The following is a 16,752-nucleotide window of genomic DNA, read 5'->3' on the forward strand; positions in this document are numbered from 1 at the left end:
TGTCATACAGAGTAATATTCTGGGGCAACTCAACACTTAGGCAAAAGGTATTCACTGCTCAAAAGAAAGTAGTTAAAATAATGTGGGGGTTCATAGTCGCACATCTTGTAGGCATCTGTTTAAAATGTTAGGAATTATTACAACTGCCACACAGTACATTTACTCAGTAATGAAATTTTTTCTCAACAACATGGGCCAGTTTAAAATCAACAGCGACATTCATGATTACAATACCAGAAAAAAGAATGACCTACACTATCCTTTACTTAACCTTTCTTTGGCACAGAAAGAGGTAAAACGTGCTGCTATAAAACTTTTTGATAAATTACCAGATGAAATAAAATGTCTGACAAACTGCAGTAATAGTTTCAAAAACAAATTGAAATCATACCACTCTGACAACTTCTTCTATACCATAGATGAATTCTTGAATATGAGTAAATAAATTTGGAGATATAATATATGCATTTTGTGTCATCAACGGAATGGGATAATAACAGAAATACTTAGGTATAATACTATAATGTAAAAAAAAAACTTGTTTCCTGTGCGCATTTCTTGTGCATTTGACATGTTTCACATCATAACGGATTCTCCGTGCCATTGATCAATGGAACATGTAACTAACTAACTGTGTCACTATGTTTTCGAAACAGGAACAACGGAGTTGGATCAAGACTGAATGTGCCAGAGGTCGTACAGCACGACAGTGTCATCAAGGTCTTCAAGAGGCGTGCGGCTAATCGGCATTTTAGTACAGAACAGTGGCACGTTGGGTAAAAGCCTTCAACGAAGGTCGGCAAACTGTGGCAGACATGCATCGGGCAGGTCGTCCTAGCGTCTCTGAAGAAGAACTGCACGCTGTTGCCGCGTTAGTGGACAGTGATCGACGTCATACGCTTCTTGAGCTCGCCCACAAAACCGGATTAGCGCATACGACTGTGCTCAGCATCCTGAAGGATCGCCTGGGGGTGCGAAAAATTGCATCACAGTGGGTTCCGCATGACTTGACAGAAATGCAAAAATGGATGAGTTACGATGCTGCTCAGACGCACTTGGAACGCTATGAGAGCGAAGGAGAGGCTTTCTTACGCCGTATCATAGCACTGGATGACACTTGGGCCATATCATACGAGCCAAAACTGAAATGCCAATCCAACGAATGGCGTCATTATGGGTCGCCGCGAAAGTCGAAAGTGCGCCAGAGCCCCAGTATGGTGAAAGTTATGGTGATTCTCGTGTACGACTGTGATGTTAACCTAACGCATTACGTTTCTCCACGGCAACCGTCAATCCACAGTATTACTGTTCGTTTTTGGAGCATCACCTGTGACCAGCTTTGCGAAAGAAGCGGCGACACTTTATGCGCAACCCACCCATCATTCTGCACGCCAAAGCGCGGGTGCATACAGCGCAAGATGTGGCTGCTCTGTTCGGTCCACGGGACTGGGAAGTGCTGTACCATCCACGATATTCCCCGGACTTAAGTCCTTGTGACTTTGATTTGATTCCCATGATGGAGAAATCACTTCGTGGCATTCGCTTCAGAACTGTTACAGAGATTCGATAGGCAGTAGAGCGCTCCATTCACACCATCAACAGAACATGCTCTGCTAACGGTATACTACTCCTTCCACATCGCTGCCAACGGGATATACACAACGTTAGTGACTACTTTGAAGGACAGTAACAGGTGCAGACATGTAACACTTTTGAATCGGTTGTAAATAAATAGTTGCCACTTTTTAAGTTCCAACCCCCGTATTTAACTATAACAGCGTTTAATTCTGCCTGTATGTGTATGTTACAGAACAGATTAGCCATTATTTATTTCCATTATTTATCAGGGATCTCCTTGTATGCTTTCGTCGATCTGGTGACATTTGCCGAACGATTATGCCATACGCCTCTGGTAAAAGTACCGAGTTTGGTAAGGGAGCTCGCCAGCTTCATTACGTCAAGTTCCCATTAGTTGTTATTTGCTATTTTCCGAATTAGCTGTCTGTATGATAGTATCTTGTATTGTGTGTATTTAACGTTGTTGCCCACAGTGCTCAGCTGGTTCTGTGTGTAAATCTGGTCAGCTATTGCAGCTGTTTATTTTCCTGTTACCTCTGGAATTAAACGCATGGACTGCTTTGGTGTTTTAAATGTCAGTAATTAAAACACAAAACACCAAAGCAAGCGAAATGCTTAATATCAGAGGTTACAGGAAAATAAACAGTGGCAACAGCCGACGAAATATACAAGCGGAATAACATTGGTAGATATTTTAATGCACCTGATCTCTTCTAAATCTCGCTTGAGTAATGTAAACGACACTACTATAGGCTGGCTTTAGGGTAAGTTTAACCTGATGTTTTGCCCACCTATTGTGCTGTAAAGCTCTGTTGTTAAGCTTAAGATCCTTCGGAACTTTTACCAATTTCTGTAAATCCTGAAGCAGCTTCATCAACTGTGATGTTGTTACGTAGCTGTTGGCCGCTAATTTTTTTACCCCTGTATTTATCGTAAATGTTATTAAGATTCACTGTAGTGTAATTCTGGCTATGTATGGTCGGTGTTACCGGTAAACTGGTCTTATGGTCGAGGAAATATGATCCTTAATGAAGATTTGTGTTACTTGAAATGACTTGACCATAGTAGACACGTATCACTGGGCCTTACGCTGTTTCTCCTGTTGCTACCAGTAATATTCGTTTGATTGCGACCTGCAACGCTAAGTTAAACACTTGTACCGCAGCTACTTCAAACTTATCACTGGATCTTGAGCCGTTCGTGCAATTGCTAAGTATACGCAATTAATGTTCTTGAATAATCTGTTAATGAGCAACGGCCTAGGGCGATTAACAGTTTTGTAGCAACGGCTTTATCCATAAATTTATTTTGAAACTGCAAAGAAGGGCGATCATTGTGGTTTTTAATTAACATCTCTCATGCCTTTTAAGGGTTATACTTAACTGTGATTTTTCCAATTGTAAAACATTTAATTTTCTGTGTTAATAAATCAATGCTTTAGTACACTTCATTTTGTAGTTCTCGCACTTTTCCATTCTCCAACCACCTGCCTACCGTTTCATGCAATTTAGTTTTCTTACGATTACCGTTAGCTATCGAATGTCTCCTAGCAAACCCACACGATGATATTATTCTTAATTTGTTTCTTTTGTTTTAGGGTGCAAAAAAACTAGGATCGTACGCGCCCAGTCAGAGCTGTAGAACACGAAGGCAAAGGGAGGAGTTAAGAGCGACTACACGTTAATCCCAATCGACGGTAGAGAAGGCAGCTAAAAAAACAGGGACGTGGAGAAAGGTTTGTAAAATACGCCACAGAGAAGCGGAGGATCTGAGCTAGAAATTAAATGGCCTTCGCCATATCGCTACGACGTATAAAAAGTAAAACGCCATAGAGAAACGGAAGACCTGAGCTAAAAATTAAATGGCCTTCGCCATATCTCTACGACGTATAAAAAGTAAAACGCGATCGACAGCCCGCGCGTCGTTCATTAAAACGGCCGATAATTCAGACGGCAAACACAAACGGGAACGTAGGTGGGTACAAAAAGGGCATTCCGTCAGGAAATGGCGGACTATCAAAGGTTGAGCGCAGTGAGTACAAAGTGGTGGAGGAGCACCACTTAACTAATGGCGATGGCTAAATAGACAGTGCCCGACACGCAATGTAGCTAAAATGATCTCCTCAGGGCGAGTGGTCCGACAGGAGGTCGTCCAAGCCGCTGGGAGAGGCTTAATAACCCGGAGTTTATTGCCATGGAGGGAGAACCAGTGGTGATGCCAAGGTGGGGCCACTTGCTGACAGACGGCAACACAGAGACCATCGGAGGGAATGAAAGAATTAGCAGCAGTGGTACGACACCTGCAGCCTTGGCAACAGTGTCTGCTGCCTCCTTTCCTGTCAGACCAGCCTGATCAGGAACCCACTTAAACATCACAGTGGTCCAGCGATAGTGAGCAAGTGACAGCTTTCCTGGATCGGTCACACAAAGGGATCAGCGGTGTACAGAACACGGAGGCTTTGAAGGGCACTGAGAGAGCCGGAGCACTTGACGCAACTGGAAATCCGGTGTCGCCGTACGTACTGCATGGCCTGATACAGGTCGAAGAGCTCTGCTGTAAATACTGAGCAGTGTACCGGAAACCGATACCAGAAAACGTCGGTGCCAATGACGGAGGCACAGGCGACGCCACAGTCAGTCCGAGATCCAATAGTGTGCACACAGGAATTATCGCGAAGTTCCGCACGAAGATCGTGAAACTGAAGGCGATAGAGCGAGGCTGGAGCAGTGTCCTTAGGAAGCGAATGAAGGCCAATATGAACACGGGCCGCCGCACGAAGGTAGGGTGGTGAAGGGTTTACACGCACCGGGAAAGTTGCAGGTAGGCGTGAAGCTGCAGGAGGAAGAGCCGAACGCGCCCCTTACTGGCGACCAAAGGAGTCACCCTAGAAGGAGGCACAGGATGGGTGGCCACGCATTGCAGACAAACGGCATGCATACCGTTTGAGGAGAAAGTCACGGCGGTAGTACAGCGGTAGTTCGCCAACTTTTGCACACAGACCCTCAACTGGGCTAGTGTAAAAGGCGCCAGTGGCCAAACGGATGCCACGATGAGGGATAGTATTGAGATGGCGTAACAGGAACGGATGTGCAGATGCATAAACGAAATAGTCATCGTCTAGTTTCAAACGCACAAGGGACCGATACAAACGAAGAGCGGTGGTTCCTCTCCTGTGCTAACCGCTTCATCTCAGAGTAGCACTTGCTATCTACGTACCCATATATTTTCTGAAAGTATTCCAATCTCTGTCTTCCTGTACAGTTTATGCCCTCTATGGCTCTCTCTAGTACCATGGAAGTCAATCCCTGATGTCTTAACAGATGTCCTATCATCATGTCCCTTCTTGTCAGTGTTTTCCACATATTCATTTCCTCTCCGATTCTGCTCAGAACCTCCTCATTCCTTACCTAATCAGTCCACCCAATATTTAATATTCATCTGTAGCGCCTCATCTCAGATACTTCGATTCTCTTCTGTTCCGGTTTTTCCACCACGTCTTACTACCATACAATGTTGTGCTCCAAATGCACATTCGCAGAAATGTCTTCCTCAAATTAAGGCCTATGATTGATATACTAGTATACTTCTCTTGGCCAGGAATGCCCTTTCTGCCAGTGGTAGGCTGCTTTTGATGTCCTCCTTTCTCCGTCCGTCATTGATTGTTTTGCTACGTAAGTAGCAGAATTCCTAAAATTCATCTACTTCGTGATTATCAGTCCAGATGTTAAATTTCTCGCTGTTCTTATTTATGCTATTTCCCTTTACTTTTGTCTTTCTTCGATTTACTCTCAATCCATATTATGTACTCATTAGACTGTTCACTCCATTCAGCGTAGCTTGTAATTCTTCTTCACTTTCACTCGGGATAGCAGTGTCATCAACGACATCCTTTCACTTTGAACTTTATTTCCACTCCTGAATCTTTATTTTATTTCCATAATTGCTTCTTCGATGTACAGATTGAACAGTACAAACGAAAGACTACATCCCCGTCTTACACCCTTTTTAATCTGAGATCTTCGTTCTTGCTCGTCCACTCTTATCATTCCTCTTGGCTCTTGTACATATTTTATATTACCCGTCTCTCCCTATAGTTTACCCCTATTTTGCTCAGAATTTCAAACATCTTGAACCATTGCACACTGTGGAACGCCTTTTCCAGGTCGACAAATCCTATGAACGTATCTTGCTTTTTTCTTTAGTCTTATTTCCATTATCAACCGCAAAGTCAGAACTATCTCTCTAGCGCCTCTACCTTTCCTAGAGCGAAACTGATCGTCATCTAACACATCCTCAGTTTTCTTTGATTTTCTTGAGGATGTGAATACATATAAATCACTCATATCTTCAGTGGTGCGAGAATTAAAACTGTAGACATACCTTTGCAAAGGATCGATTGGAGATGGATTTAGGCATCTGTGGTTTTGTTTCGCTACCCATAGTGCCAGTCACTGTGTCACGCATCACCTGTGGACCAGAGGGCTGACATAGCAGCTCGTGCCTACCTGGCAAAGTCGACAGGCTTTGCTAAGAGCGCACCCGCCGCTGTGTCCAGGTACGCACACGTGGGTGATTAATTCTCTTTCCTCGCCTCAAGTTTCTTAGTTGTTGAACGCAATAACACTAAGAATAAAGCTGATCGAACGTATGATTCATGTCAGGCTGGTATAGTAGCTTGAGTCTCGCAATCTACATGGCGGTCCATTGATCGTGACCGGGCCAAATATCTTACGAAATAAGCGTCAAACGAAAAAACTACAAAGAACGAAACTTGTCTAGCTTGAAGGGGGAAACCAGATGGCGCTATGGTTGGCCCGCTAGATGGCGCTGTCATAAGTCAAACGGATATCAACTGCGTTTTTAAAATTAGGAACCCCCATTTTGATTACATTTTAGTGTAGTACGCACAGAAATACGAGTGTTTTAGTTGGACCATTTTTTTCGCTTTGTGATAGATGGCGCTGTAATAGTCACAAACATATGGCTCACAATTTTAAACGAACAGTTGATAACAGGTAGGATCTTTAAATTAAAATACAGAACGTATTTTTATTTCGGCTGTTCCAATGTGATACATGTACCTTTGTGAACTTATCATTTCTAAGAACGCATGCTGTTACAGACTGATTACCTGTAAATACGACATTAATGCAATAAATACTCAAAATTATGTCCGTCTACCTCAATGCATTTGGCAGTATCTGTAACGACATTCCTCTCAACAGCGAGTAGTTCGCCTTCCGTAATGTTCGCACATGCATTGACAGTGCACTGACGCATGTTGTCAGGCGTTGTCAGTGGATCACGAAAGCAAATATCCTTCAACTTTCCCAACAGGAAGAAATCCGTGGACGTCAGATCCGGTGAACGTGCGGGCCATGGTATGGTGCTTCGACGGTCATGAAATATGCTATTCAATACCGCCTCAACCCCAGGCAAGCTATGTGCCGGACATCCATCATGTTGGAAGTACATCGCCATTCTGTCATATAGTGAAACATCTTGTAGTAACATCAGTAGAACATTATGTTGGAACTCAGCATACATTGCACCATTTAGATTGCGATCGATAAAATGGGGGCCAATTATCCTTGCCCCCATAATGCCGCACAATACATTAACCCGCCAACGTCGTTGATGTTCCAGTTGTCACAGCCATTGTGGGTTTCCCGTTGCCTAATAGTGCATATTATGCCAGTTTACGTTACCGCTGTTGGTGAATGACACTTCGTCGCTAAATAAAACGCGTGCAAAAAGTCTGTCATCGTCCCGTAATTTCCCTTGTGCCCAGTGGCAGAACTGTACACGACGTTCAAAGTCGTCGCCATGCAATTCCTGGTGCATAGAGATATGGTACGGGTGCAATCAATGTTGATGTAGCTTTCTCAACACCGACGTTTTTGAGATTCCCGATTCTCACGCAATTTGTGTGCTACTGATGTGCAGATTAGCCGCGACAACAGCTAAAACACCTACTTGGGCATCATCAATTGTTGCAGGTCGAGGTTCACATTTCACATATGGCTGAACACTTCCTGTTTCCTTAGATAACGTAACTATCCGGCTAACGGTCCGGACACTTGGATGATGGCGTTCAGGATACCGAGCAGCATACATAGCACACTGCCGTTGGGCATTTTGATCACAATAGCCCTACATCAACACGATATCTAACTTTTCCGCAATTGGTAGACGGTCCATTTAACACAGGTAATGTATCACGAAGCAATACCGGAATGTTACTTGATACCACGTACTTCTACGTTTGTGACTATTACGGCGCCATCTATCACAAAGCGAAAAAAGTGGTGCAACTAAAACAATGATATTTCTTTACATGCTACTCTAATATGGAATAAAAAAAGGGGTTTCCTACTTAGAAAATCGCAGTTGATAGTCGTTTGACCTATGACAGCGCCATCTAGTGGGCCAACCATAGCGCCATCTGGTTTCCCCCTTCAAGCTACACGAGTTTCATTCTTTGTATTTTTTTTTCTTTTGACGCTTATTTCCTGAGATATTTGGCCCGGTGAGTATCAATGGACCACCCTGTATATACGATCACTGTGCTGGTCGTGAGGTCGAGTCCGTGGGGTCGAGTCAGATAAAAAGACCTATTTTCAATTTTTATATTATTTACACTACAAATAAAGCGAAAAATTCTCCAAAATCTGAGTTTATTAATATTTTAACTAAAGTCACGAAAAGGGAAGGCAAAGGAAAATCCGGGATTATAAATCAGTTTTCCAAGATAGGATTGTAAGGCTTACATGAGAACCTCATTTATGAAATTAGATGCATGTATTATTTTACAGTACATAACTTACACGAAATGGGCTGATATCGTAAAAACATGGAAAACAGTTATACTTCCCGCACCTTGCACAAAAACATGGAAAACAGTTATACTTCCCGCACCTTGCACACGTTACAGAAGCCGCACTTTGACAATTATAAGGTTGTTTTAAAATTTCTATAGAAATACGGACTTGGCTTACATTCATAGAAGGTTCTCCGTCATCTCACAGTTAGGCAGGGCCGGCCGCGGTGGTCTCGCGGTTCTAGGCGCGCAGTCCGGAACCGTGCGACTGCTACGGTCGCAGGTTCGAATCCTGCCTCGGGCATGGATGTGTGTGATGTCCTTAGGTTAGATAGGTTTAAGTAGTTCTAAGTTCTAGGGGACTAATGACCACAGCAGTTGAGTCCCATAGTGCTCAGAGCCATTTGAACCATTTTTTAGTTAGGCAGGAAACAATGCGTAACACATCGTTTCGGCAAATATTCACGATTATAGCTCATGATATACGCTACAATTTATTTAGATACGCCCTTCTCGGAGTGAGATTTCCTTTTCTCACTCGATTAGAGCCGTTTTGAAGCTTTTTGATCGAATTGTTTATCTGACGATTAAAATAAACATCTCAAAAATCGACTAGCGAAGTGCATTGCCAGTTGAGTATCTTGCTTCGTCGTGAAAAATCTAGACGTGTAATTGTGCATTTGTTTTTATTCCCCACCCTTCAATTAGCAGAGGAAATTTGTTCTCCTGCATTGAGGGCTTCATCACATGAGTGAGAAAATTCCTTTTCGTTGCTTTTATGAACATATTACTAAAAGAGGTGTGTTGAGCTTTATCTCCCATTATTTTCAATGCAAGTAACGGGGGCTTCATCACAAAAATGAGAAAAATTCTTTTCATAACTTCTATGAACCATGGACCTTGCCGTTGGCTGGGTGGCTTGCGTACCTCAGCGATACAAATATTCTTAACATAGGGGCAACCACAACGAAGAGGTATCTGTTGAGTGGCCAGACAAAGGTCTGGTTCCTGAAGAGCCTTTTCAGAAGTAGCATAGACAACGGTCTGGATGACTGACTGATTTGACCTTGTAACATAATCCAAAACAGGCTTGCCTTGCTGGTACTGCGAACGCTGAAAGCAAGGGGAAACTACAGCGGTAAATTTTCTCAGGGGGTATGCATCTCTATTGTATCGCAGCTTCAGAAGGATGTATGTTGCAGTTGTTATACGGAGATGAAGAGGCTTGAACAGGTTAGAGTAGCATGGAGAGCTGCATCAGACCAGTAGTCTGACTGAAGACCACATCAACACGAAAATATTAATAAATTCCGCTTATTCTACAATGTTTCGATTTATTTGCAATGTATGTAACGGAAAAAAATGAAAATAAAAAAAATTCTGCATATGGGCTAGACCCCACAACCCAATCTCTACTCTTTCCGCTGTGCCAACCGCTGTCTGCAAGCTACAGTAACTCAAATAGGTAACACCTCGTCAGACCAGCGCCATGCTATTTTTTTTCTGGGAGCTTTGCAAGTTGACCATGTCTTGCCTCTCCCGTAAACTTGGTCGAAATCGGTGGTGACGAGTAGGCGGAGCGCCCTCGCCGGTAAGGGAAGGGTATAAGCAGAACAGACATGAACGAGAATGAATCGTACCGAGTAAATGGCAAATGGGATATCACTGACATAAGCAACTTTGACAGAAGGCAAACTGTCACGGCCCAGCGACTGGCGAATCTGGTTAGCTCTTTACGAGCAAAAGTTGTGAGTATCTATGAAAGGCGATTGAAGAATAGCGAAACGACGGGTAGGCTACAAAATGATGTATGTGTCCACGCCTTATCACAGAATCTGTGGAATAGAGGCTTTCCCGCTCTGTTTACCGGCCGTTGTGGCCGAGCTGTTCTAGGCGCTTCACTCTGGAACCGCGCGACCGCTTCGGTCCCAGGTTCGAATCCTGCATCGAGCATGGATGTGTGTGATGTCTTTAGGTTAGTTAGGTTTAAGTAGTTCTAAAATCTATGGGACTGATGACCTCAGATGTTAAGTCCCATAGTGCTCAGAGCCACTTGAACCATTTGAACCACTCTGTTTACAGATAGGCGGCGACCTGTGACAGATTTGAAGACAGAGCACCATTTTGGTGCAGTTACAAGATATTCGAAGGTTCACCATTCGAAAGAACTGAAGGTGAGACTCCAGAACATACGATCCGTATGTGTGTGTCCCATGTTGACCAAACGACACTGCCAATTGCAAAATTGCCAATTACATTTGCAATGGGGATGGGATCATCAAAATTTCACTGTGAATCAATGGAGCGTAGTGCCTTGTTAGAATATTTTTCAAATTATTCAAAAATGTGTGAATTCCTAAGGGACCAAACTGCTTAGGTCTTCGGTCGCTAGACTTTACACTGTTTATACTAACTTAAACTAACTTATCCTAAGAGCAACACACACATGCATGCCCGAGGGAGGACTGTAATCTCCGGCGGTAGTTCAGATAATTTACATCCTTGTTACATTAGCTCTATAATCGCGTCTGGATATGCCACTATCCAGGTAAACTTCTGGTTGATAGAAACATTGCAACACAGATGCAGTATGCAGTGTTATGGTATGCTAAGCTTCCATGGGGCTTGTTGTAGAATTCTAATGTTAAATAGCAGCTATGTGGTATATGAACATTATAGCAGACCACCTGCATCCCTTCATAAGTGATGTCTTTCCCCATGGCTATCACATGTTTCAGCAAGATAACAGTCTGTGTCTCAAGGCCACAATCGTGCTTCAGCAGTTTGATGTGCATGAAAGTCGGCATCTATGAGAAATAAAGGCCCTGCAACGGACTTCTGACGTAATACTACTCACCTTGTCCGCCATTGTTTGCAACTGCTTGGCTCCATGCGGGCCCACAAGAAATGAATATGCCAACGAAAAGGTACCCACTGTAGATCTTCACTTTGTCATGTGCTATTGCTCGAGAAGATGCATCCATTTGAACGAGCCATTAAGTATTATTACACTCTTCTGGAATAGTCACTGATCCCTGTTGGAGACAGATGCTGACACTCAAAAGACCAGCAGTGTCGGATGCTGTGACGTATGCGCCATGGCCTGTCTTTCTTGTGGGCATCGACGACAGTGAACTAGCGTCAATGCCTTGGCCACCAAATTCCCTCGATATGAGCCTGTTGAACAGACCTGGGACGCTAGACGGTGCCAGCTCAGCGTCCGCAAACCACTGACTCTTTAGAGTTTTGGACACAGTTTCCTGCCGTTATGTGGACAGGAGTGACACCACCAGCAGTCGACCAATGGTGTAAACGCCCAGAAGATGATTCCTACGTTGGGTTGAAACTGGTTGGCGGTATAATAATAATAACAAATGCGGTTTTGAATAACCGACACTTTAATTTATCGAAATTACGTGGTCTGTGCGCCGGCATCCGGTGCCACATAGCAGTGGAAACCTTCCAAGGACTTGTCGAATACATGTCACGCAGGATCGTTTCGCTGTTGAGTCCCAAAGGTGAGCCAACAGGCTTTGAAATATGTGGTCATAATGTTTTGGCTGATACCTGTGTATACATGTATACAAGTGCAGGTGACGGATGATGATGTTTGGTTTGTGGGTCGCTCAACTGCGCGGTCATCTGCACCCGTACAAAGTCCCAATTTTTACACAGTCTGATTTTTTCGCTGTCCCATCTAGCCACTGTCACGAATAATGATGATGATGATGATGATGATGATGATGATGATGATGATGATGATGATGATATGATGAGGACTATATAAACACCCAGTCACTGGGCAGAGAGAATCCCAACATGGCCGGGAATTGAACACGGGACCCCGTGGAACAGAGGCAGCAACGCTAGCCACTAGACCACGAGCTGTGGACAGAGAGAGTGTTAGCTAGTGGTGTATACCTGGTGGCGGCCATGGTGGCGCCCGAGATCCTCCGCTGGGCGAGCCGGCCGGCGGCGACGCGCCTGCGCAGACGGCGCAGGTGGAGCGCGCGCAGCCCGCAGGCGAGCAGGGTGATGATGCGCTCCAGGAACAGGTTGAAGAAGAGGATGCCGCCCGAGCAGCCCAGGAAGCCGTACAGGATCACCACCGCCTTGCCCGCCGTCGTCTGCGGCGTCGTATTCCCGTAACCTGCCACACACACCAGACACACGTCCCTGTCAATAGTAATACAATGGGACAGGTGACGCTCACATGCAAGAGAACACTCACACAACAATCGGTACAGCAGAAGCCTCTGCATGTTACTGCTCCTTGAAACCTGAGGCAGCAAGTCCTCGGAGCAGCACCTAATGTCTGAATAACAGCGTTACCACTTGTCGCCTTTGGCGCACTCCAGGTGCGAACCGTATTATTGCAGTGAGCGTGTCATGCTCGCTGTAGCCTACCTTTTTTAAATTCTTCGTAGACAAAGAAACGTCGTTGTTACTTCTTTATTCCTACAGCCTGCAAGTAGTTTGTTAACCATACACGAATATCTGTGCGAAAAAAAAGCGCTTCATATGTGTACCACACACACACACACACACACACACACACACACACACACACAAAATGTATCTCCGTTAAACTAACACAAATACTCGAATCCACCATACTCCACTGTCTTCCACAAAAGCAGAAAAACAACTTTTTCGTTTACCTCTGACCATGTGTCACGCATGTTTATAAACTCGAAGAGTATGTTGAGAGAGATTTCTTCGTCATTTATGGAGACAGCAGTAATACTTCACGTAACAACTGCTATCGAAACCATGGCATCTGCGCGCTTAATTGTATAGACCAATGTGGCATTTGTCAACTCTACAATAAGAAGACCGCCGTACCCTGATTTGAAAACATGGATAAGATTGATGTATTATCGAATAAGCATTAAAACCAAAAAAAAAAGTCAAGGACAGTTCAGGCTCAGACTGAACGGAGTCAAAGCATAATCTGTCTGTATTTTATGACAGGTTATCGCCAAAGTTCTAGGCATAAAAAGCTTTTCTTCATTGGATTCGTTGCTCTAAAAATGACTCGAATATGATTATGTCTAGTAGTGCTCTAGATTTCGGAGGTAGACGATTGCTTTATGAATGTCCGCCCGGCTAGCCGCGTGGTCTAACGCTCTGCTTCCCCAGCGAGAAGGCATGCCGGTCCCCGGCACGAATTCACCTGGCGGGATTAGTGCCGAGGTTCGGTGTGCTGGCCAGCCTGTGGATGGTTTATAAGGCGGTTTTCCATCTGCTTCGGCGAATGCGGGCTGGTTCCCCTTATTCCGCCTCAGTTACACTATGTCGCAAACATTTGGGGTAACTCTCGTCTGGCACGTGACGTTCCCTGGGGCCTTCCCCAGGGGGGGGGGGGGGGGGGTCCACTGGGGGACGAACCGCACAACAACCCTGGTTCAATACGCACAATACAGATTACATGAATTGTATTAAAAAGAAACAGATATCATATACGCAAATGGTGAAGTAAAAGACGCTTACATACAGAGAAGAGTTCGTCAGTACTTCAAGGATGTAACTTGTAACCAGTGTTGTTCAACCTGAATATCGACAAAAGCGCTGAGGAATGTAATGAGGTTACAGATGGAATAAAATTAATGTGATGAACATCAAATGATAAGGTTTTTTTGACAACATAACTGTTAGTGAGTGCAAAGAAAGAAAAACGAAGAAAAGGAAGTTAGCAAGGATGAACAAGACCCTGAAAGACAAATGTAACAGAAAAACGACCGCAGTTATGGCATGTAGTGGCCAACATATCGCAGTACATATTACAGTCAATGGTATACTTCTGCCACTGTACGATGCGTGCTGACTGTGCCTTGTACCTCATTACCCATTGTCATTTCTGTTCCATTCGCCATCAGAGCGAGGGCGAAACGACTTTCTATGTGCCTCCGTATGAACCATAATTTCTCTTATCTTCGTTATGCTTAAACGCAATGTATGTTGGCAGAAAGAGATTCGTTCTATAGTCAGCTTCAAATGCTGGTTCTCTAAATTTTCTCTATAGTTATAGCGTCCTCATCCCAATACATAATACTGTAAATAATAATACACTCCTGGAAATGGAAAAAAGAACACATTGACACCGGTGTGTCAGACCCACCATACTTGCTCCGGACACTGCGAGAGGGCTGTACAAGCAATGATCACACGCACGGCACAGCGGACACACCAGGAACCGCGGTGTTGGCCGTCGAATGGCGCTAGCTGCGCAGCATTTGTGCACCGCCGCCTCAGTGTCAGCCGGATTGCCGTGGCATACGGAGCTCCATCGCAGTCTTTAACACTGGTAGCATGCCGCGACAGCGTGGACGTGAACCGTATGTGCAGTTGACGGACTTTGAGCGAGGGCGTATAGTGGGCATGCGGGAGGCCGGGTGGACGTACCGCCGAATTGCTCAACACGTGGGGCGTGAGGTCTCCACAGTACATCGATGTTGTCGCCAGTGTTCGGCGGAAGGTGCACGTGCCCTTCGACCTGGGACCGGGCGCAGCGACGCACGGATGCACGCCAAGACCGTAGGATCCTACACAGTGCCGTAGGGGACCGCACCGCCACTTCCCAGCAAATTAGGGACACTGTTGCTCCTGGGGTATCGGCGAGGACCATTCGCAACCGTCTCCATGAAGCTGGGCTACGGTCCCGCACACCGTTAGGCCGTCTTCCGCTCACGCCCCAACATCGTGCTGCCCGCCTCCAGTGGTGTCGCGACAGGCTTGAATGGAGGGACGAATGGAGACGTGTCGTCTTCAGCAATGAGAGTCGCTTCTGCCTTGGTGCCAATGATGGACGTATGCATGTTTGGCGCCGTGCAGATGAGCGCCACAATCAGGACTGCATACGACCGAGGCACACAGGGCCAACACCCGGCATCATGGTGTGGGGAGCGATCTCCTACACTGGCCGTACATCTCTGGTGATCGTCGAGGGGACACTGAATAGTGCACGGTACATCCAAACCGTCATCGAACCCATCGTTCTACCATTCCTAGACCGGCAAGGGAACTTGCTGTTCCAACAGGACAATGCACGTCCGCATGTATCGCGTGCCACCCAACGTGCTCTAGAAGGTGTAAGTCAACTACCCTGGCCAGCAAGATCTCCGGATCTGTCCGCTATTGAGCATGTTTGGGACTGGATGAAGCGTCGTCTCACGCGGTCTGCACGTCCAGCACGAACGCTGGTCCAACTGAGGCGCCAGGTGGAAATGGCATGGGAAGCCGTTCCACAGGACTACATCCAGCATCTCTACGATCGTCTCCATGGGAGAACAGGAGCCTCCATTGCTGCGAAAGGTGGATATACACTGTACTAGTGCCGACATTGTGCATGCTCTGTTGCCTGTGTCTATGTGCCTGTGGTTCTGTCAGTGTGATCATGTGATGTATCTGACCCCAGGAATGTGTCAATAAAGTTTCCCCTTCCTAGGACCATGAATTCACGGTGTTCTTATTTGAATTTCCAGGAGTGTAGTAATAATATTTTTTGCAAGTGAAGTGAGTCGAACAAAAACTATAAAAAAGTCTGGTGACTATGAAATGCCTAAATACAGTGTTTTATGCGAACAATTAAGAAAATCAATAGTTTAAAAAACAATGACAATAATGAGGAATTTAAAAATAAACGATATCATTGTACTGATAAGTGTTCATATCCTGGTCTGTAATGTAATGCAATTTACTGAGACGATGTCAAACAGATACTAAGTTAAGTTTGAGTTGAACTTCGTTTTCATATGTGTTAAACTTACGTCAAATAATCGCAGTTTTCAGAATTATAGCATTGTCAACAGCGGAGCGAAATCAGCAACGTCGCAGCGCTGCAGTTTGCCGCCATTAGGCGGCACATTTTAAATTTGCATTACTGTTTTACAGGCGCGTTACTATCAGCGCAGATTACTTAGTAATTTTTCTTCTGGCAAAGCTGGAACCAGCACCAGGCAGTTTAATGACGAATTTGCCACTCCTTATAAGATATTGTGTGGAATTAGGCTCTGGCCTATTCTGAGTCTAAAGGAGCACGACTTTCGTTACAAAGAGTTATATTTGACCTAGCACGTTAAAAGCAAAGAGACAGCTAAAAGGATATCTATTGTACGAATAACTATCAAGGTGAACTTGGTAGGGTTTCAATCTGTTCTTAAGATATCGATCGTGTATGGCTTAGAAACCGCATAGCATTGCTAAATTGTTTTCTATGTTTTGTGACTTGTAGCAATATTACGCCACATACACACAATTTCACTGAAATAATAATAGCAATTTTGAATTAACATAATAACAACATTTCCAAAGAATATATAAATCGTAATTCAATCAGAGTAAGGACAGGTTAA

General features: G+C 44.7%; 1 protein-coding gene across 1 annotated transcript in view; it reads right to left on the minus strand.

The window, feature by feature from the left end:
• The window catches only part of LOC126278888 (potassium channel subfamily K member 13-like), a 413,218-nt gene that overhangs the window by 97,868 nt on the left and 298,598 nt on the right, over nucleotides 1-16,752 (minus strand). Inside the window, exon 2 of the mRNA XM_049979162.1 lies at nucleotides 12,320-12,548. Coding sequence (XP_049835119.1) covers nucleotides 12,320-12,548 — 229 coding nt within the window. The remainder of the gene's footprint in view (nucleotides 1-12,319; nucleotides 12,549-16,752) is intronic.

Source organism: Schistocerca gregaria, chromosome 6 (assembly GCF_023897955.1).
Source record: "Schistocerca gregaria isolate iqSchGreg1 chromosome 6, iqSchGreg1.2, whole genome shotgun sequence".
Classification (NCBI taxonomy): domain Eukaryota; kingdom Metazoa; phylum Arthropoda; class Insecta; order Orthoptera; family Acrididae; genus Schistocerca; species Schistocerca gregaria.